Source organism: Symphodus melops, assembly GCF_947650265.1.
Source record: "Symphodus melops genome assembly, chromosome: 2".
NCBI classification, from domain to species: Eukaryota; Metazoa; Chordata; class Actinopteri; order Labriformes; family Labridae; genus Symphodus; species Symphodus melops.
In genome coordinates, this window is record NC_136692.1 from 21,260,722 (window position 1) to 21,283,942 (window position 23,221).

At 39.0% G+C, this 23,221-nt stretch overlaps 2 protein-coding genes across 6 annotated transcripts in view; both read left to right on the forward strand.

Moving 5' to 3' along the window:
- Nucleotides 1-7,379: 7,379 nt before the first annotated feature.
- krt97 (keratin 97) lies at nucleotides 7,380-12,404 on the forward strand. The gene is made up of 8 exons (XM_079338135.1): nucleotides 7,380-7,812; nucleotides 8,676-8,758; nucleotides 8,995-9,151; nucleotides 9,907-10,071; nucleotides 10,197-10,322; nucleotides 10,507-10,724; nucleotides 11,095-11,153; nucleotides 11,306-12,404. The coding sequence occupies exons 1-8, from the start codon at nucleotides 7,435-7,437 to the stop codon at nucleotides 11,410-11,412; spliced, it is 1,293 nt and encodes a 430-aa protein (XP_079194261.1). The 5' UTR covers nucleotides 7,380-7,434; the 3' UTR covers nucleotides 11,413-12,404.
- Nucleotides 12,405-14,608: 2,204 nt separating this feature from the next.
- Nucleotides 14,609-23,221, forward strand: part of rims1b (regulating synaptic membrane exocytosis 1b) — a 76,474-nt gene continuing 67,861 nt past the window's right edge. For 2 of the 5 annotated variants that reach the window (XM_079337745.1, XM_079337746.1), the window contains exon 1: nucleotides 14,609-15,214. In XM_079337745.1, coding sequence (XP_079193871.1) covers nucleotides 15,048-15,214 — 167 coding nt within the window. In that variant the 5' untranslated portion in view covers nucleotides 14,609-15,047. The remainder of the gene's footprint in view (nucleotides 15,215-23,221) is intronic. The other 3 variants (XM_079337747.1, XM_079337743.1, XM_079337742.1) reach the window with 2 other exon arrangements.

Sequence of the window (23,221 nt, forward strand, 5' to 3'; positions counted from 1 at the left end):
ATGATGACGCTGTGATTAATAATGTTGTTAGATAAAATCCTGGACACAAAAACAACTGTGAGGGCGTTGCAAGCAGTTCTGTTCTGACTGTCTGGGACAGAGGATTTCTGCTATGACTACAAACAAGGAATGTCATCCAGCCTGTTTTCAGACGTCATTTGCTCCCACATAGATCTGAGGATCCTCCGTCGCACGATATCCGCAGGAGTGTTTGGCCCCTGGAATCATGTAACTGAGGCCTATGGGAAAAAGCAGGTGGTGGCTTGTTGGCCAGATTTCAGGAACAGAGATGGAGGCTTCACAGGTGGACACTGCATACAAGAGAAGGCAAAACAGTGAAGTGTAAGAGCTCCCTCATGTACAGTACCTGACTTGACGTTACATTCCTCTGCCTCTGTTTCCTCATGGGTAGGCGCCAGTAACTCTTTGGTAGCTTCTCACGTGATGCCTCATTTTTTCTGTAAAAGGAGCCTTTCACTAAAAATGTTTAAAAAGACAGAACAACTGTCATCAAAATGTATAATAGCGTTGATGTAATTATCTGACAATTACCCATCAAACACCATGCCTGGAAGATTTTGTCTGAACACGATTGCGTTGGGAGGTATTGTGGCGGTTTAAAGCCAAAGCCACAGAAGGGATTATCTCTCATAAACTCTTCACCAGACTATGCTTTAGGGGCTATGTTCAGCTCCTAGTGATTTGCTTACTGACAGACAGAGACAACATGAACAAAAGATCACATCCCTTTTCGTGTGAATCTCATAACTATTTAAACCTGTTTAATGCTGATTCAAGCACCAGTTATTAATGCTTGTATTGACAACACCCATACAAATTATTGTACCATTTAAAGCTGCACTAATAAATACTTTTAACTGTGTGCTAATTGACAGTGTTATGTCGAAAGGGTCATGTGTAATGCAGCAAATTAGGAATCTTCTCGCTCATTTTTTGTTTTTTTGTATTTTGTGGTCGCAGTTTTACTATTTGTGTACAGATATATCACCCTCTGAAAACTCATTTTAAGCTATTTAAAGCAGGAAAAAAAAGACAAGAAACACCTTAACTGTACCTTATTAATCTACATACAGTGTTAACAACTGTTTCTAACATGAGTTTAAACTAGCTTAATTTGGCTAAATAAACTGTCATTTAAACTAACATTTTTACAAGAATTTTTTTTTCTTCTTTCTAACAGTTTTCTTGGTCGGGCCTATCGCCACCTCAAATTCAACCACGATAAATTTCACTATTTTTTTCTTTGCATCATCAGATAAAAATGAAAGACAAGCATTTAGCCTACAACAGACTTTGCTAACGGGAAAGAAAATTCAGAAATAGGCCGTAGTGCTTCTATTAGACTGCTGCATCTTAAGGTTCTAATAATAAAGCAATCAACGATGTAACATCTTTATTTGATATAGTTTTCAAGGAGTCCTGGAGGAGAAACTCATATCATTTCTTTGATATAGTTTTCATACTGTGACTATGTTCGTATGTGTCTGATCCTCTCAGCTCAATGTCCTTTAATCACTTGAGTTTCTCACACTTCAGGAATCACAAGGCCAATGCTAATGCTTTTTTAACAGCTGTGCCTTGCAATCCTTACAAACAAACACTCCACACCTTTAATGTTGATAGGAGTGAGTACAAACAATTAGGCCTATGTGGCGTCCCTCTCATACGCTATATTCCAGTCGTAACATAGTTTATGGTCTGGGAGACAAAAGTTGCGCACAGATGAAAGACATACCTTTTTACTCAACGAGTTTACAATAAAGAAAACTGGAGGGAACAGTTTAATTTATCTGACACGTTGCATGAAATATTCAGGGTGTCTCCACCAGAAATTGCCTGGGAAAGTCGGTAGAAAATTAGCCATAGAGAAAACATAATTAAGTAACTATGGGTCATCAAAGTCCATCAAGTTTTAGTTTTTTTTAATCCCACTTCTCTTTGGTTAAAAAAAAAGGAAAAAAAGAAAAGAAAAACATTGTTTTACTGTAGCTTACGAACTTAAAGTAATCATGTATAAGTCTGAAAAGGATTTTAAAATAGCTAGTGTAATTAACTGCTTGTGTACTTAAAGAAAAAACTTCATTAATGCCAGTCCCATTATATAGTATTTTCAAAGAGAATTAAGGAGACTGAAAACTAAGTATTATCTTATTCAAAGCCTTTCAGACATTTTGGAAAGCATCTCAGGAAGAAAAAAAACAATTACCCTGGGAGTGGCACATTTAGCTGTCAGACAATGTTCATTGAGGAAGGGCAAGTATGTCAAACAGATGAGCAAGTCTGGGCTGTGTACTTATTGTTGTCACTTGCTGTTTGTGGGGTCAGAACAAAGGTCTGGTTTACAGGGGAAAGTTATGTCTGGAAAGTGAGAAGGTGAAATGAGAAGAGGCACATCTCTCTTTGATCTAACCTGCCAGCGTGAAAACATCACAAACCCAAATTACAATTTCAGACCAGCATGTTACTAACAAAACAGCATGTGCCAGCAAAACTCTGCCATTATGTCTGACTTGATTTTTTATGGGCATTTTTATTTTTAATGATAGGGCAGCTGAGGGACAGGAAAGCTGTAAGGGATAGAGGGGGGTAGACATGCATCACATGGCCGAGGCCCAGAGTCAGACCTGCAGCTGATGCTTCAAGGACTGTGTCACCTACTCTAACAACTGAGCTTAATCAGTACCCTAGTTTTACTTTCTTAAACTCTGCCAGAAAACACACTTTTTCAACCAGCGTGAGATTAAAGATAGCATTGAGTTCTGGGAGAAAATATATAACTCACACAAAGAACTAAGTCCTTTTACACAGACTCTGTTAATTATAGACAGGTACCAGTTGATGTATTATCATGTATTATATATATCATATATTATCAACTGGTACCTGTTACAAGGTCACTACTGAATTAACTGCAGAGAGGCACTGACCGTATATATCTTTGTATCGTTATTACCAAACTTTTGGGTGAAATAATCTCAAAAAGTCCAACCTCAGACAGACTCTGTGAAAGGGGCTAAAGAGACGTCAATCATACCAGATGGCCTGAGTTAAACTGATTATTTAAACTAGATTTTTAAATGTGAATAAAAAATGGCTATAACAGGTACATCGATAGATTAGTCAGTTAACCTGTCTCCTTAATTGGTTCCTAAATGTTACTTTTATTGATATAAAATGATGACCAAAGACGTTGTCTCTATCTCCTGTCCGGGGAATATAGACTTGCAAATTAGCTTAAAGCTTACTCTGTTATAGCTAATATGATGAGCACTGTCCCTGTTAAAATAAACAAAATCTGCTCACTGTAAAAGTAACAATGGTTCTGACCTTTCACAACTTTTTCCCTATAATCCCTCCACCCACACAGAAGATCAACAGGTAATTTATTTAGTGCCTTAAACTGAGTCATTACAGTACTCACAAGTCATCCTCAGGACACAGCATTGAATGAATCCCAACAAGTACAAGGGATGGCTGAAAGCAGATTTCAGAATAACAACTCTACAAGGAAGAATTTTACCAAATGGACAAACTAAGAAGAGATGTTTCTTGATTTTAAAGAAAGAAAGAAACACACAAGGATAGCAAGGACCAGAATTTTTTTTATCATAGCAACAATACATTTATCCTACCCTGTTTATGTCCCCCTTGCAAAGTCAGACTTTGTTCTATCTCATTAGAATTGAGTCTAAAAACAACTAGCTCAAATGATGATTTTCATTTTGTGCAAAATTGACCTTTACTCTCACTTTCAGCCTTACAACATACTGTTTCCTAAGTAACTTAACAGTTGAGGGCACAAACACTGTGCTGGAATAATGCAATCAGAGTTCTTGCTCAAATGTCTGGGATAAAGTCCAACATGTACATAGTGACCTTACATTCCTAGTCCTGAAACAGTGAATTGTGAAATTCATGAATTGTGACCTTTTCCGGGCATCAAACAGGAAACACTAAACCAGGTTTAAACATAGAAGTTGTTGGAGATCCTGCACACACAATTCCATACTTCCCCTGGCACCAATACTGCAAAGGCATAGTTCAGACTTTCATTGTTACGCAGATGACCCGACCACCATGTCCTGAATAAACCTGTCTGATAGAAATCAAAGTTAGATACCAAAAAAGGTTTAAAGTTCAATGAGTCAAAATCTTAAGTGCTCATTTTAGTCCCTCTGGCCCCAGTACTAGCTAACTAAACAATCTCTCACCCTGTCTGGACGTCCTATCAAATAATGTTTGCAAAGTGCCCCCAACCTAGGGGTCATCTTTGACTCATAGCTATCTTTTAATACCCAAATGACCAAAGTGATGCAGTACTGCTTTGCTCAACTGAGATAACTTCACAAAATCAGATCATTCCTTTCTTCTCCAGAAGGATGTGTGCATCTTTGGTACATCCAGGCCATCTTGCAACAACACTGACTATGTTATATTTGTTGTCAAAAGCAATCTAAACATTTCTAGTTGCATCCATAGAAGATGGAACCTTGATCTGCACGAGTTACACTGATGCAGCACACAATGGCAGGGATGCCTGAGGTCTGGCGGAAATTATATTTCATAATTTCCGATGCTGGTCCTGATAGGTGGTGGACTTGTGGGTGCCAATCATGTCTCCAACACTGTTTTAAAAAGCACAGTGTGCAAAAAGAGGTACTGTCAGCAGCTGAAACCTCTGGATCGATCCTCATTGCCTTTTTGTCCAGTTTTTGGTCTCTTATAATTCTCTTCCATCTAAATATATTGTATCTAATGTTTTTGCGATAGTGAGGGCCAAAGTTCTGAGGCTTAATTCCTGCTGCTGCATTGGTCATATCTGTCAGGTCGGTCTTAGAACGGTAAGTTAAGACTGACTTAGCTTAAGACCAGGCGTAAATGCTGTTGGTCCAAAAGGCCCCTGGTGACTTACAAAAACTCACACATGCAAGTATTTCTTCCAGCCTTGATGATTAAATGTCCAAAGACTGCTATAGTTCAAAATGTTGCTGCCAGGCTTTCAATGGAAATAGCAAGAGAAGTGAATGCAATACAGCTGTCGTTGCATGCCTTCCCTGGCTACATGAACGTTTTAGAATTGCTTGTTTTTATTGCTAATTGATTTATTAAGGCCTTATATGACCAGGCCAAACTCTATCTTTGATATACTAACTCCAGTCCATATGAGCCGTAACACTGGCTGAAATCGTCCTGCTGGGCCCCACTTGTTCCTAAAACTGTTTGCAAAATGGGACTGAGCCTTTGCAGCTGTTGAACTCCCTGCAGGTAGAAGTCATACATGCAAACTCAGTGTCTTCTTTTAAATCTATTCTTACAACTCACCTTTAATGGTTTGCTTTTCTTAACTGCTGGCATTGTAGTGTACTTCTTTACCAGGCATACATGTTACATTTATTTTGTTCTTTTACTGTAGATAATAAAGAGCATGTTGTATACAGCCGAACCAGGTATAGGTGAGCTCTATCTTAATCAGCCTTGTGCACTGGCTCTGCCATCCTTGTCCTCTTTCTAACATCCTCCTGCAGACTCTCCTTTCTTTTCTCCTTTCAGTCTTTTCGTTGTTGGGATGGGGGTTTCTTATTTTTTGGCACTTGCCTTTCAATTGGAAACAGGTGTCTTGTGTTAATTTAAAATACCTCCATATTTGCTTGATTATGTGTATTAGTTCATGTGTGCATTTGTTTTGCTATTGTTTGCTGTTAGTAACCTGTTTAAAAAAATGCATGAAGTTATTATTATTTGTGAGATGGTGTCTGATTTAGTGCTCTAAAAAGTCTTCTAGTGTTAAGTAACATAAACTGCACTTACTATTTGTTTATGTGCCATTGTAACTCTGGATTAACATTTCCTTAGACTCCTGGTTTAATGTCAACTGGAACATGCAAAACAACTTCGATTTCAGAAATGATTATTACTGTATCCCCTTTGTCATTTAATCTTTTATCCATCCTAAAATAATTATTACAAAAGCATCAAACTAAGGAGCTGTTCAAACTATAATATCATGCCACAGTTATGAGATTGTATTTAATCTTTTTTTCTGTTATAGAGTTTAAGCCTCTGATTTGTTTGCCAATTCTGATCCTTTGATATACAAGAAGCTTACCTAATAATATTTGGATTTTCCAGATGAGGTATCATAATGTCAGTACTTATCGGTTCCTGAAAAATGATTGAAGGAGAAACTGTCAATACTGCTATTATGCCAAAGGAAACACTCGTTGAAGACCTGACTGCTGGAGGTTTCTAAAATGTCTACTGACCATGTAAAAAACACTGATTAATTACACTTAAGGCAACAGCCGCTTGTTCACCCACTTACTACAAGGCAGTTAGGGGTGAATAGAAATAATTATAATTGTACATAGATACATGCTGTTTATTATGATAAGAGACAAGTTTCATGGGAATTGGATTTCATTCAGTTTGAGAGATTATCAGTATTTCAAACAAGGCCTCTTGGCAGTGACTATGAGAAGCTACACGGTAGATTGACATTTTTATGATGATAAAGAAAGAGAGCTATCATCCGAGATCTCAATAACATTCCGGCCTTGGTCATCAAAATAAATGCTCTGTTTTTGTTTTAAAAGATGCTGACAGACTCGTCAACTTAGACCTGAATGATATCATCGAACAAAAACAAAGCATATAGTGGGCTTTATCTAAGAGAACTGCAGAGCTCAGTCATTCGTTGTTTATGAGTTCTTAGTGAATTCCTCGGTCTGTATTTGGTTAGAATATATATTGAAGCTTGAAACATTGGAATATATGCAAATCATAAAGCAACTATACAAAATAATGAACTTAGAAAAAAAGGAAATGTTGTACTTGTCTCACACTTATTACTGCTTTGCTGTATTAGCTTGATAACACAACATTTATTTGTTCAAAAGGCAAGCCAACAAGTTCCATTTAGGTAGAGCTGAATTTAATCTAGGACAAGGCAATGGACAAAACTCAGTCATTAACCACTTGCCTTGTCCCTGATTTATGTAAGACATTTTTCTTTTGGTGTTGACTTAAGGGTAAAAGAAGACACAATTTTCATGATGATGATGCAAGTTTGTAAAGTCAACATAATGCAGAAGCCTTCTTATTTCTTTTCTCTGTCGATTCTTAATTAAAAGTGACAACTTGACTGAACAATACAGGTTTAACCGACTTACAGAAACGCGCTCTGACAGCCGTTAAGCTAAATATTGTGGGCAGTAAACCCGAAAGCCAGCCCTCCACGCCCTGTGGTCACACCTGTGATGCTCGTCCTTCCACCCACCTGTTCGGCCGCTCCCCTCGCCCTGGGAGGTGGCTATAAAACCTTGACGGTCCGATCAGTGCCATCTCCTCCACACCACACGCTGTGTTTGACAGGGTTTCACTGCGATCTGTACCTGCGTCAGAAGAGAAGTCACTATGTCCCTGTTCCAGTCATCCGCATTTTCCGCGTTCTCTCTGCCCTCAAGCACGGGTCCGAGGCGGGGTTCAAGCGTCTATGGCGGTGCAGGTAGTAGGGACGTCAAGGTGTCTTATGCCTCCAACGGCATTGGCGCTGGTTTTGATCTGTCAGGAGCTTTCGGAGGTGGCGGCAGCAATGTCAACTCTTCTGGCAACGGGAAACAAACCATGCAGAACCTTAATGATCGCTTGGCCTCCTATCTGGAAAAGGTGCACTCTCTGGAGACCGCTAATGCGCAGCTGGAGCGTCAAATCCGCGAGTGGTACGACAAGCAGAAGCCCACTGTCAGGGACTACAGCAGGTACGAGGCAATCATCGAAGACCTCCGCAAGAAGGTAAGTCTTCCTCTTTACAAGGTTTTAATGTCAACATATTTTTCAATAGGCTATAACTTTTTTTACAACTGTAAAATTGTGTTTAAGACAAACCATAGTGTCCTTAATATAGCCTAGGTAGGTAGGTAGGTAGGCTTTATTATGAATATTACAACTAAATGTATTATTTATTTATTTCGTTTGTCCCCCAATATCCAAACTCTTCATTTTACTTAAAGACATTTTTAATAATATAGACTAGATTTGTTGTATTTATCTTTTTCTGAAAGATTCTCAAATAAAAAGAATTATTATTTGTATTGGACGCAATAAAACAAGCTTAAAAGAGATCCAATAAACATGAATTATTCCATCAAGTGCTTGAAGTCAAACCTTTACCTCATTTGGCCTCATTCAAGATGCTGCACCAAAGAGGACTTTACATGTCACTGAGTATACAAGTGCCTTCAATTGTCTGTTACATCAGTCTATAAAGTCCAGTCAGGAGTTTTACTCAGTCATTTGAAATCCGGGTGTGGATCAGTGATCCCATGACACTTAATTCTCATTCATCGTAAAACTTTAGACCAATATTAACCTTTATGAGACATGACTTGACAATCAAAGCGTTTTTTATTTGGTTTTTGTTGGTGTTGTCATTTTTGTGTCTTACTTCTAGCTACAAGCAGACAATTTAGAAAGGAGAACACTCAATGAGTTAATTTGGTTACAATGATGCCATCAAAGTCAGGCATAAAGAACACTATTCTACTGATCATCAAAGCCTCCCAGCCCAGCACCAGCCTAGTTTCACAAACACACCTTTGTGCTTGTACCATAATGGGAAGAAGGAAATACTGACAATGTCCCCCTTTCTATTTTAGATCAGTCTTGCCACCCAGGACAATGCCAGGCTGATGCTGCAGATCGACAACGCCAGACTGGCAGCAGAAGACTTCAGAATCAAGTGAGTGAAAAGGTTACATCTGTCCTGTGTTGTCAAAAAAACAATAACACTATTTTGCTATTTTGTAGTTGCAGACTAAGTTAACATAATCGTCTCTGGGGTGTAATGGTCAACACAATGATTAAAGTGGTGAAACTGGTTTTGGTTTCAGCTGTTTTTCTTTGGTTGTTAATGTTGTTAGTAACAGTAATTGATCAGATACAGCAGTATAAATGTCTGTGCATTTCTTTCAACAGGTATGAAAATGAGCTGGCAGTGCGCACTTCAGTGGAAGGAGACATCATGGGACTGCGCAAGGTCCTGGATGACCTGACTATGGCCCGTTCTGACCTGGAGATGCAGGTTGAGGGTCTGAAGGAGGAGCTGGTCTACCTGAAGAAGAATCATGAAGAGGTGAGTGTAGAAGGATAGGTTTGAGTACATGTACGGAATCAGCAAGCTTGTTTCCTATCCAAACTAATTTACAAAGTACTTATACAAAAAAACTTCACCAAAATGCTTCATTGTCAAAGATAGCAAATATTTAAGAGGTCTTCCATTGTATCATTTCTGCTCTGGAAAACAATAAATCATGTTTTGGGACATGTTGTTTTTAGAAATGAAGGGCTCTGGACTCACTTAATCCTACAACAAAAGCAACATTAATAGTTGGGACAATTAGTCAAGTATTTGGCAAAACCTCAAATAAATGCTATCTTAATATTTACATACCGGTAACTTGATTTTCTGCTATGCGTTCAAGATTTGTACCTCAAAGTTGGTGCTGATAAAAGCCCAAGGGTGCTGCCACAAATGATGACTCATAGATCAATTAATAAAATGTTGTCCCTACAGGATAATTGAAAAACACAGTATAATTGCAGAAGTAGTAAAACGACTAAGACAAGGAAGTGTCACAATATTGTCACTTTGACAATATCTATCAATTTAAACTGTGCCAACATAAGATAGTATAAGCTAAATAGTTAAAGGGTCATAAAGCCTTAAAACTATGTTATTTAACAGGAATTGTTTTTTTTCTTTATCTTTTGAAAGATTCATTGGTCCACTTCAACTGTTGTCTGATCCTCTTAGTGTCCTTTGTTTTTATGCTTTGGTTACATCTTTGATATTACCTAACTATACAACTCCTTCTTTCCAACCTGTAGGAACTTGCAGCCCTGCGTAACCAAATGAACACCAACTCTGTGAACGTGGAGGTGGATTCCAAACCTCAGGATGACTTGTCCCAGGTCATGGATGGTATCAGAGCTCAATATGAGAAGATTGCTGAGAAGAACCGCCGTGAAATGGATGACTGGTACAAGGGCAAGGTGAGGTGAACATACTGTAGGAAACATTTAACCCCATAAAACTGAGCTCATCTTCCGTCTTCACTGAACTGACTATCAAAACATTTATAAATACAGGATATAAACCATTTTTTCCTATCTTCTAGTTTGATGAGCTGAACAAGCAGTTGGAAACCAGCACAGAGACCCTCCAGTCCTCAAGGACTGAGATCAACGACCTGAAGAGGACCCTGCAGGCCCTGCAGATTGAGTTACAGTCCCAGTACAGCCTGGTAACTGCAGCCTGCACTTTTCAAAATCAAGTTCAACATGTCTGAATTGTACAACACGCATACCATAGTAACATGTCTGACTACAACACACATACCAAACATGTCTGACTACTTTTTTAACCTGAGGCAACCTAAGTCGGGTGTTCTGTTAGCCCTTACATCTTCTTTTTTTTTCATTGTGAAGAAAAGTGCTTTGGAAGGCCAGCTTGAGGAGACAGAGACTCGCTACAACCTTCAGCTGAATCAGCTCCAAGGCATGGTCAACAGCCTGGAGAATGAGCTTACTCAAATGAAAGCGGACATCGAGAGGCAATCCCAAGAATACCAGCGTCTATTAGACATCAAGACGAGACTGGAGATGGAGATCGCTGAGTACAGAAGGTTGCTGGATGGAGATTTGAAGTAAGGGAGATTTCTATTACAAAATGAACCAATGTCCTTACTAATATGATGCTAAACAAAAGAACAGTAGCCTTGCTTAGCATAAGCTTTGAAACATAAAGCAATTAGATGATATGGACCTCTGCAAAAGTTATAAAATCAGCACATTTAAAAATGTTTAAAAATTGTAGACTTTAAGGTGCTAGAAGGTTTCTCTTTTTTCTTTTGTCATTTTTGAAAGCTAAACTAACCAACTAGTAACTTTAGCTTTATTATTAATGTAATATTCCCCTGTTCTTGGCATGAGAGAGGGTGGATAAGAATATTTCCTAAATGCTTAATTTTCGTTTGATATTTAAATGCCACAAACTTCACTTTTGTGTCCCCACAGGTCAAGTTCTTCCACTGTTACAAGGACTACAACCGTCAAAAAAGAAGAAGTTGTCAAACGTAAGTTTTCTTCCACACTAGGGAAAGGCATGTTTAGTAATTTCAATAATAAGTACTCTTTATTATCTTAGGTACGAATAATTAATAACTTGCAGATTATGCGAGAGCTCTACACAAACAATTTAAGATTTAAATATTGTATTTTTTTGCAGCTAAACCAGTCATTACCCAGAGGAGGAGGGTCGTTATTGAGGAGATTGTCGATGGAAAAGTGGTGAGCCGTACAGAAGACGTGGACTCAGAGATCATCAAAAATTAGATGGACAGTATACCAACAGATCCAAGCCAAAATTACAAAACAAAAAAAAATCCCAGAGGCCCTGTTTATTTTTTCTGTTACTAACCATTGACTATTGGATGTAACGCCTATCTGAACTCTGAAACCAAACCGAGGAAACCTGATTTTTATTATTCCAAAGCAGTCATGTTTCCCAACATCTTTATGTTGCTGATGGTTAGATGTTTCTTTTTTCATAAAACCTCATAAAATAAGATTACATGAATGTTTTTAAATTTGTTGGAAGATTTTTGTCCGTGGCTAAAATAAAATTGTTTTGATTGTATTTCAGTATGCACAGATTATCCAGCCCAAAATTGCCTCCTGAAATACCACTGATTATTTTCTTTGTCTTTGGTATTTCTTTTGACTCCATGAAGATGCTTTTATTTCATACATTATTTGAAATAACATATTTGGTTCTCAGACAAATATTAATATATGACATGAAATGGCCAAACATGCTTTACTAGAGGTACTCAGGGGTGTTGCATCCACCCCAGGGGGACTGTACTAAAAGTGGGGTCAGGACAGGGAACTAAAGACTTATTGTTCATTTTTCTTCCAAAGTGAATAAAATCTAATATTTTCAAATTTCACTTTTCCATTGCAGGACTTACTCTTAAAAACTATGATTGCAGAATTGAGTACAATAATTGTTTTGTGGCCAACAGTGATTTGGGCTTTTATCATAATCCGAGTATCATGTCATTACAAGGTTTTTTACAGCCCCAATCTAACTTACTTAAAACGTTATTCAAGCATGAAAAAGCCTGAAAAAAAGTTTCTAGCCTGTAGTAACATCTTTCTACCACTAGATGTCAGTACATTCACATTATTTAGCTTTGGGTATACAGATTCAGGAGTTTCTGTATCACAGCAAAGTCACTTTACTCAATGATCAAAACGTGAGCTGAGTATAGAAAATGTTTTTATGTCTTTACTAAATATATTAAAGACTACTGAAAAATCCACTGACTGTGACTCAATTCACCTTTGCTTATATCTAAGCATTACCAAGAATATTCAAGACAAACACGTCAACAATTGTTCTGAATTTAAACTCCATGAGTGATTTTAACCTCGACTTTAAACTTTAATTCTGGTATTTTATTTATTTTCTGATTTCTTGAGAAACCAGGTACAATGCCGCCCTTATCCAGTGGAGGGCTCCCCTACTTAAAGCACTACTGTTGTTTGACTTTTCTCTTATTATTTCTGTCCTACATTATTGTTTTGCTCTCCAAGGCCATTCTTTATATTTTCTCTCTGTCTGCTCAAACAAGACAACATTCTATGTGTAAAACTGAAATATATGTGCAATACATATCCACGTGTGCACATCAGGCTGATAAGAAAAATGTGTCTTGTCTGTCTTAGAGAAATAAGGTCTGTACTTGCAGCCTCAAAGGTTTATCTAGATTTCCATATACAGCAAGAATGTTTTCTGTGTGCTAAGCATGATTTACATATGAGATGATTATGATGTAGTTTCACTAAAGTCAAATGCCATTTTAATTAACTCTGTACATGGGAAGACATAACTGGAAAACTTTTCAAACATGGCTCACTTTCAATTATAGGAAGGGGAATAATCCCTTCTACAATAGGAACACTAGAAACTTGTTATCCATTAGTTTAATATTTTACAGTATATTTAATAGCATTATCTGATATTGATTTAAAAAAAAAGTGAATTCAGAGGCTTTGAAACCTCCAGACCGTGCTCAGGGTATATTTAGTCTAAAGTCTGCAGAGATTCACTCAGCCTTTTAAACGACTCTGTATCAAAGAGCTGGTGGTCCCTAGTCACGACTTAAATGATGACAAAATTCTGCACCACGGGAAACTGACGTCACCGTTGTACAGTCACCTCCTCGGTGACGTCACTTGCTTGACGGAAGCTGGGGTTAATGCCATCTGCTGGATGGAGTCAGCCACTCACACGGCATTACGTCATCCGGGAGAAACCGGTGCCAGCTGCGAGTCGGTATAGCCTGAGAGTCTGATGAGAATGCAAAGTGAGCTGAGAGGGAAGGAGAGAGGGTCTGGTCTGTTGTAACTGAGACGATTATTGTAGGACACGAGCTCATTGCTCGAGTCAGAATAAACATTTCTATAAACTAAGAGGGATATATTAGGTTAAACTTAATCAGGTCAAATGTAATCATGTTGAGAAAAAAAAATAGTAGTTATAAACAAGAACAGCAATAACAGTGACATACAAAGCCTGTCAGGGCTGTGAGATTTATAGAGTTTTTAAATGTTGCTTATAGACTCAGCTTAATACAGGATCAGGGAGGTGAGTATTTGAGCCTATCGGCTGGGTTGTAAAAACAATAAATTCGGATAGGTTAATGTTAACATAAGATGCGTTGTGTCCAAGTCGATATTAATGAATTATATCATGAATTCTTTTTTGACACACACATGTCCCCGAGATTTTTACACGCAGCAAAGTGAAACAGAGTTAGAGACAACACGTTCAGTACATATACCTATGGCCTACTAAATAACATTAACGTGACGGCAAAAACATTTAATATGAATTACAGACTTAAAAAAGAATCGGGGAAACAAAATAAACTTAAACACGTGCAGGAAACTGAGGTTTGTTTTCTATTGTTTACTGAGCTTGTTTGCTTGGATACCTTAAAATCTAACAAGGAAAAACTGTTAGTATCGATTTTGTCATTGATAAGAATATCAGGAAAATAAAACGTGTAGTGCTATTTACAGAGGCTGCTGTCCCTGGTGCTGAAATCGACTGAACGCGTCTAGGACAAACCGTGAGTAAATTTCCCCTGTTATTAAATCAGGCTTTGGTTTGTGATTCCCCCTCCAAAAAGAAAAAAATAAAGAAAATTAATAGATGATGATAATAAAATAAAATAATCACACTATCGCGAGATGTTAAGATTTGTCCACTTCAGAACTCCAGAAGAGAGAGAGAGAGAGAGAGAGAGAGAGAGAGAGAGAGAGAATGTTGTTGGACACCGGGGTGAGTGAGTGTATTTTCAGTAAAAAGCTGTGCTCGTGATGGTAGAGAGGACCCCATTCTCACATGAGTAAGCGCGCCTCCGCTAAAAGAGGAGAGCAGGCGGCAGGGCTGCATTCCCGTTGACTGAGAGTGAGAAAAGAGAGAGCGAGCGTGTGAGAGAGAGAAGAGAGAGAGAGAGAGAGAGAGAGAGAGAGAGAGAGAGAGAGAGAGAGAGAGAGGGAGAAGCCTCACGGACTCCGCCTATACCGCCCCAACATCCAGCTCCAGTCCAACGACGGCGTAGGCACCACAGAGCAAGAGCAGCAGAGTGGTCCCCTATAGCTCGACTCAACTCCCGGCGTCAAAGCGGAAATGGGCTCTAAGTGAAACCGGGCAGTGGAGGGGAGAGGCGGACAGCCGGGGGGTGGGGGGGGACGAGAGACCCATAGAGAATAAACAAAAGCACAATCGAGCGTGCCTGCAACCATGAGCGGCTTGCACTATTCGCCGGAGCTGCGGCTGCCGCTCGGCGCGCGGACCAGGTCGTGAGGTGTGGCTCGGAAACGCTCCGGGAAACCTGTCAGCCGAAACGACTCGCCGAGGTGAAGCAGGAGGTGGGGTGGTGGTGGTGGAAAATATGTCCGCCTCAGTGGGGCCCCAGGGTGGCCCTCGCCCACCCACCGCGCCGCCATCCATGCCGGATCTGCCGGACCTGAGCCATCTTACCGAGGAGGAGAGGAAGATCATCATGGCTGTGATGGCTCGGCAAAAGGAGGAAGAAGATAAAGAACAAGCCATGCTTAAGTAAGGGCAACAATTTTCTTCTTTTTATGTTAAAGTTACGCTTACAACGACACAATTCCGGTTCGACAAAGGTCCCTTTTACACCCATTATAACGAGTGTTACCAGCATTACACACCCATCACATCCAGTAATCATTAACCGATGCATCTTTTTTCTACTCTCCCATCACTCTGCACTTCGAGGCTTGCCTTCATCATGATTTGATGGGATCCCCTAAAGGTTTTCACTAATGTGAGGCTGTGCAGAGGACCAAAAAGATGCATCTCCATAAACAGCTCAACACCGTCACAAGTAGTCTCATGAGCTTTGATTCTGCTGAAATCAATCTTTAAATGAAAACAGTATACAATCACAGTCAATGGAGTTGACCCGAAACAGGGTCAAACGTGTTACAGGTGTAGACAGGACCTTGTGGATGGGGTGCGACAGTGCTGCTGGAGAGGGGGGAGAGAGAGAGAGAGAGAGAGAGAGAGAGAGAGGGAGAAATTGGATTGGGGGGGGGGGGGGGGGGGTCGGGGGGGCTGGCGATGAATCATAGCATTTTTCCATCCCTCACCCACTCGTTTTTCATCAATGGGGACTGCACCCCATCCCTCAGTTTACACATCCAACTGCGCTCTGATTTTACGCACGCACGCGGGTTAGAATGACTTAATGCAAAAGCAGAGCGATTGTGTGAATGTAAGAAAAAATGGCAACAACAATGACATTATAGCTCAGAGGCCCGGAGCGTTTTATAACCTCGGCAGACGGGCGGTGGTGGAGGTGGTGGGTACGCTCATTTTGCTTCCCCCGGCGCAAAGAGGAAGATGGGGTGTGGTTGGAAATCTTAGCAGGCCTAAATCGGACACGTTACAGATGATAAAATACACCTGAATTGCCCTCATACCTTTTAAATCCCCGTATACTCAAGTATAGGCAACCCGTTACAGAATATCAAAAACCTGTGTAACGATACAAATAAGCCTGAAAGATATACTTATGTTTGTTGTTGAGGTCTGGCTATGTGTGCTTCAGCTCCAACAAAAGCCTTGGTTACTGAGCACTTTGATCTCTCAGGGGGTTTTCATCACAAGCGATATCCCCAGTATACAGACAGTGTGTCCACACCTGCACCGGCATGTGAGTGTCTTGCTGTAGCAGGTGTGCAGCATCCTATAGCTTCAGCACTCTGGTTAGCTTCTATTCTAATGGTTGTTTTCATTTCCTGCCTTCAGCCTGAAGGTGATGCTGGGTGAGAGCTGCGTTGAGGCCCCCTTGAGAGGAAGTGATGTATTTAATGTTCCATGAGGCACAGGCTCAGGTTCAGTCAATAATGGCTTCATCATCTGGCTAATCATTGATGGGAGCAGCAGGAATATGCGAGAATGGCTTGTGAGCAGGAGGCCGTCTTGAATGTTTGCTTCTGTGTATTTTGCAAGATTTTGATGCAAGATGCTGACTGGAAATTAAGGCAGAGAGCAATTTAGTGATAATCACCCTATTTAACATGTATAAGCCAGGCACATAATTAATAATAATGGTAGTAAATGGTTTCAATCAGACTGTATTGCAGATGTTATGAATAACATCTCCTGTGTTCTGTAGTTCTATAAGTAACAAAATGTGTTTTTGTCAATGGCGGTTGATAGCCTTGAAGGTCGCAAATCTATCTATCTATCTATCTATCTATCTATCTATCTATCTATCTATCTATCTATCTATCTATCTATCTATCTATCTATCTATCCATCTATCCATCTATCTATCTATCTATCTATCTATGTATTTTCTTTCCATAAAAACAACCTGTTCTTGTTTTTGATTACTAATTTATTTATTTTTAATTTTGCCTGTACCACAAATAATCCAATGTTGCAGCGTTCTATTGTTTCTCCTTATACATGTTGTACTCTACTTCTTAACCTGGTCTTGTTCAACATGAGCGCTGGGGTGGGGTTGTTAGAGGTTGAGAGAGAGAGAGAGCTATAGGTATTTATGTCATGTACATATGTCAAGTAATGCTGGTTTGTATGCTTGTTGTGTGAAATGAGACACTACATCTTCAGGTTCTATCCTACTAAACACATTAAAATTACATTTTCAGCCATGTTATCAGACATTTTGACAATAATCTGAGTCTATCAGTGCCAAAAACCAGCATACTGATTATTATGAGTTTTTAGCCTTGAGGTTAGATACCTATATAAAAAATAGATCTGGTCTGATCCAGATGTCAGTGACAATCATTTAACTGTATAATTTTAACTTTTTCATTAATCAGTGTTTGAATCAAACACAGTTTAAATTATACCTCCATCTCCACCTCCATCATTTTTTTCTTACAATAGAGCATCTATTATAAGAAAAAAAACACTCTTTGTGCTTTTATTGATTAACCAGTTCTTCTTGATAGTAGTCAACAAAACTAGATGTGGTGCCACACATGTGAATTATTCATCACAGCAAATGTCCATATATTAGAAACAAAAGGCCTGGGGTTGTTGGTCTGACAGATGGAGAAACACTTAATCAACTGAAGTTTCTAATTAGCCAGTGAGCCACATCAATTAACATCAGCAACAGAAAAAAGGCAAACACATGATTAGTACAGGTTGACACGAGTTGACTTAAAGAAATAACAAACTCGACTTTGTGTTTTTGTTGGATATTTGTGGTTCTTACAGTAACTATGAATTACAGGAGCATCTGTGTCAAACACACCATAAATCAGTTAGCTTGGACATAACAACTGGCTGAATAAATGATTGAAATGAATCTCAAATTTATTCTGATGATCATTATTAAAAGTTCCAGGCAGGCCACTAAAATACCCAAAGTGTGTACTTTAATGAAGCAAAGTTAAAGTGATTCACCACTTCATATTAATACACTAATACTATCCAAGCTCTTTAATAATTTCATTCTAATTTTGCGTGAGCCAAAAACATTCGATTCTTCCCCTCAGCAGTGAATCGTCCGATCCAAATAGGACATTGAGAACCTTATGACATCTACCTGGTCAGCACTGTCCAATCAAGTTGCAGCTTTCCCTGAGCAGCTGGCAGAGATAAGGTTGTACTCATATTGGACTTTATGTTTGCTGAGTTTAACCTCCAGCAAGAGAAAAGGTCCTGATGTGTGACTGAACCAAAACACCTGCTTCATAGTTGATCATCTGTCAGGCTGTGAGAGGTCAGCACCTGGGCTTTCCCTCACTCGTTCACACTCTTAACGACCACTTTGTCCATTTCTAATACACTATAGACTTCACACACTCCATCCATTGACTTGCTAAACCTCCATTGACTTCCTAATCCAGAGGATGTGAGACTGGAGCTGTCATGATGTGAGGAGTGAGTGAAATGCTGAGCACAGCAGCGACCAGCCTTCCTGACGCTGCTGTGACGTTAAAATCCTCCTCCTCGCACAGCTGGGAACCTTTTTTTCTATCCACCCCTGTGTGCTTTTGAGGTTTCCAAAATGTAAATATAGAAATAATGTATAAAATATTGATGTGCTGAGCAGAGAGGTTGTAGACATTTGAGACAGGGGTGGAGGCACAACAAAGAGCCTTAAGGTTGGGGGGGGATTGGTTGTGGTTAATCGAGGCTTCCACTTGTGTTGAGGTTAAAAGCTTTTAGGTAGTACTACTCTCCGACTTCACTGCTACTCACATCTGGCTGCAGTGTTGTTTTCTGTGACACTGATCAAATTATTTAAAGGGGAAGTTTTTTCTAAAACGGGGTCCCCATTTTGAAACATATTTTAGGCTAGATGAATTATGGCTACAAAAAGCTTGCAGAATTGCTCTAGATTGTTACAGTTGCTAGGACCTGATGGTTCTATGGCTGCAATCTTTAATGAAAATGCATCCACTAAAACTGTTTTTTTTTTTTTAGCCACAGACAGCTCAGATGATTAATTTTCTTGAATAAAAAAACCCCAGTTATATCACTCACCATCAGATTCCATAAAAAAGACTTTGTTCTTCTCAGAACACAGAATTTTCTGGTCTGCTACCATCTTGTCAAATGTGTTTGTTTGTCCTCTGTTTTATCTGAGCTAATCATTTAAAACCCAAAGTCACACAACTTTGCAAACAAATTAACTGGTTGTGGCTGCAGTAGATTAAAGCCTCTTGTGTTTTTATAGGTAAAAATGGACATGTGGAATTTGGTTTTGCAGACAGCAATACAACTTCTGTTTGTTGGTTTTAATCAGGATAAATCCTCAACAAAAAAAGCTGTGTCTCTTAAATTTAATGTAAATTGTAAGACTTTATTAAACAATCTCAGTCTATAAGTTCTAAAACAAACCACCTTAAGTTTTGTATTTCATTCGCCCCATTTCTCTGAAGGATTGTGTTGCCGCCATTGCGGTTTTTGTGGCTTGTAAGCGGGAGATATCGGCTGACACAACCAAAAACATTTTTTTTAACCTGTTAGTCAATTAGAACCCAAACAATACAAAACAAGTCTTAGGTTGAGAACATTTCTGATGTATGGTGCAGTGAGAGGTGGAGAATGGCTGCAATTTGTTGCTTGACACCAGATGGACAGAAAAAAATCAGGACCTGGGGCACAGAAGGAGGAAGAGGAGGGAGGATTTAGAGGTTTTAAGGATTACAGTGAGGGAATGATGGAAAAAAGGGGAGACGTAAACACACAGACATACACACAGACACACACAGACACACACTAATCTCTTTACCAGGGCTCCCCAAGGCTCCGGGCTGTAGGGTGCATCTAGAGGGCAGCAAAAGCCCCCATCCCTGTGTGCTGGCTGCTACTGTCCACCAAGTAGTCAACTGTAGTCTACAGGCAAGGTCAATAATAGGCTTTTAATTTAACAGGAGAAACAGCTGTGTGTGTGTGTGTGTGTGTGTTGTGTTGTGTTGTGTTTTTGAATGTTTAATTGGGTAACCTGAGTGTCTACAAGCCCACAACATGTGAAATAACCCCATCCAGTCATTTGTTTGTGGTCTGCAGAAGTCTTATAACACAGAGACAAATCCTCCCTTTTAGATTTTCTCACTTTTCTAAAAAAAAACCCCAACCCTCCCCTCCCCAGTTTTTTTTACCCATTGTCTTCAACCCCAACCTTGAGCAAAATGTTTGTGCAAGTCTGCCATTTGTATTGTCACTACAGAGGTGTGATGTTTACTGGGAAAACTTAGGGGGGGTCTCGTTGCATTTAAAGAGACGCACACCAAAACAGAGTGTTCTGAGAGGGCTCATTTATACGGGGTCACAAACCTCTGGTGCTTGAATTATATTATTTTTTGACCAAAGCACAGCACAGGTGTGCTAGTAGTACCTAGCATGTGCATTTAGCTGTTAAGGAGACATATATCTCTATTTGGTGTTTCTGGAGAAGAAAACAAAGCTCCAGCTTGAAAATATTTGCGATTAGATGCCAAATTAAACAAGAAAAAATCAATATTGCAAATTATCTGTAACTGGTCCAACAGGCGACTAGTTGTTACATCCCCTGTAACTAATTACAAAGGTGATATGTGTCAGTGGTGTGTTTACAACTTCTTGTGTAGTTTAAAGTGGTGCCAAAACAAACTGTGCAGGAGAAACACGTGTCTTTGCTGTGCTTTGTACACCGAATTCAGGATTAAATACATTTATTAGGATTATTTTCAATTTCCCATGAGCTGAATAGTCAAGGCACCTGCTTAAATAAAGTAAAGAGAGGATGTTCATCAACATAAATGGTTGATATCGCAACAAATATTCATATATTTAATTAAAGAAAAAAGATTGTTATATTATTAAAAGTAAGATATGAAAACTATTTTTGTTTTACCCAGACATCACCTGTGTTTATCTGAAATAAATAAATCATTGAAACGACAGAAGACTAACGTCCTTCAACATGTGAAGCCATTAACAGCAGCACAGAAACATTTTGAGTATATATTTATTTTCATCTTTGATTTATTTTGTCACAAGTTGAATATGAACTACTTTGAGACATTTTCTGCGAGCTCATTAAATGTATTTATGGATTTTTATTTGTAACAGAATTTAATTGTTTGAGCCAGAACAGTTTTTTGGACCAAATAATGTAATTCAATATGTTTGTCCAATAGTTCACTTGAAAACCTAACTAAAGTGTCCTCCTTGATGTAGCAGACACCTTTTTATCAGACTCTGGGTGACTTTGGTACCCTCTAAGCTAGGGCTCCGAATGACACCGAGTTAATACCGATTTTTGGGAGAGAAAATGCAGATTCCGTGATATCTTTTTTTAGATCTATCCCTGATCGTTAGGGATTGATAGATAGAGATAAAGATGAAAACACACATTTATTGCTATAATCCCTCAAATGCAGTTATCAAACATATCAAATATTTTCTTTACAGTTAAACAAAAACCTATATTGGCGAGTATAACAGTATTGCATGGAATCACTAATATTTACTTAGAATTTGACAAATTAAAAATAAAAAAACTATAGAAATGAATAATATGTGAATAAAACTAGTTATATCGTCAAATATCAGAGAGAGAACTAGCCAATATCGAGTCACATGATTCTCTGTTAGGCACTACTCTAAGCTTGTTTTTAATAAATGGAGACGATGATTTGACTGATTCATTTGATTTATTTGCTGAAAGCAGCTGCTAAAACCAACAAGCTTAAACACAAAAGCTTGTATCATATCAAGTGAGCAGATCTAGTCTCCAGAGTAAACGGGAGATTCCCACTGAACCCTATTTGTTATCTGTTAGTTAACATAAAAAGGAACATTTTCCTTTGCACTTTTAAGAGTTTCAAGATTTCTGCGTGGAAAATTCTAATGCTGAATTATGAATCTGTTCTGAAAATAGCACACATGGAGGCAGTTCCTGAAATATTAAAATATTCAGTTCACTGGCTGCTGTTGATGTACTCAGCTTTTTTCTTCTTAACCTGTTTCTGGGTTTTTTACCTGCTGTTGGCTTCCACTAAATAACGAGGAAATGATCTTAACTCATGCACATTCTGTACATGTGTGACTTATCATGTATCTGATCACTTATTCAGATCTCAAAGATTGTATGTGTATGCTAGTATGCACATTCCTATTTTTCATAGGTGAATACCTTCATGTTCACATACACCTACCTCCATGTACACACAACCTCTCCATAGATGGAACTACTTTTGATCAGCAGCATACAAAATGCAGCACAAAATCAGATGGTGTTACTGTTTCCTCAGCCTGTGAATGAAAGCTTGCAGATGGAAGGTACAGTCTTGTGGAGACAGAATGCCTTTGTCACTGTACATTTTGTCCTGTTGCTTTGCAGCCAGCCTCATGCTTTTTTTCCCCAGACAGCTGGAGAGAGTGTGAAGCCATGAGCTCCATATGTGTGTGCTTGTGTATGCACGTGTTTGTCTATGTATTGGTTCCGTCACACTTTGTCTTTTAATTAAAGGAAGGCTGTCGAGTGTGTCTACAACACCTGGAGGAATGGAAACCAGTGGAGGGAGGGGGGATGAGGAGGTTGGGAGGTTACTGCTTTGTTTGAATTCTTGTGAGTTTTTCAACACATCTGTCATCTTTGCAGCGTGATGGCTTCAAAACTGGCATCTTATGTTTGCTTTCCAGTTGTAAAATGAAAACTGGTGCACTTTTGGGTGTAAATCAGTGCACATGTTGCTGTGTGAGTGCCAGCAAAATATTTCTGTGTATCCTGACTTTAGGCCAAAGTAGTAAGTTTTGAAGCTTGAAATGGATGCTTCAGCCCATGGAAGTCAAAGTAATTTGAAGTATGACTGATTAACAAACACAGCTCTTTTGTGCAACTGCACACAAATTAAAGGGTTAGTATTAGTACTAGCAGTATTTTGAAGCCTTTTGATTTTAGCCTTTTCATTGCAGTGAGGTCCCGATCTGTCGTCTTAAAGGTGACTCCTGGGAGTTCACCATCAGAAATCAGTAAACAAGTGAAACTATTTCCACAAGCGTAATAGCTTTAACATGTTGATTTTTTTTTGCGCAATGTTAATTTTGGAGAACGTGGCT

What these genes read in the sequence shown, in the direction of transcription:
- krt97 (XM_079338135.1), top strand. Translation starts at nt 7,435, where the DNA reads ATGTCCCTGTTCCAGTCATCCGCATTTTCCGCGTTCTCTCTGCCCTCA. An exon ending in TCGAAGACCTCCGCAAGAAG is followed by an intron (nt 7,813 to 8,675) that starts GTAAGTCTTCCT and finishes TTTCTATTTTAG; the next exon opens with ATCAGTCTTGCCACCCAGGA. An exon ending in AAAAGAAGAAGTTGTCAAAC is followed by an intron (nt 11,154 to 11,305) that starts GTAAGTTTTCTT and finishes ATTTTTTTGCAG; the next exon opens with CTAAACCAGTCATTACCCAG.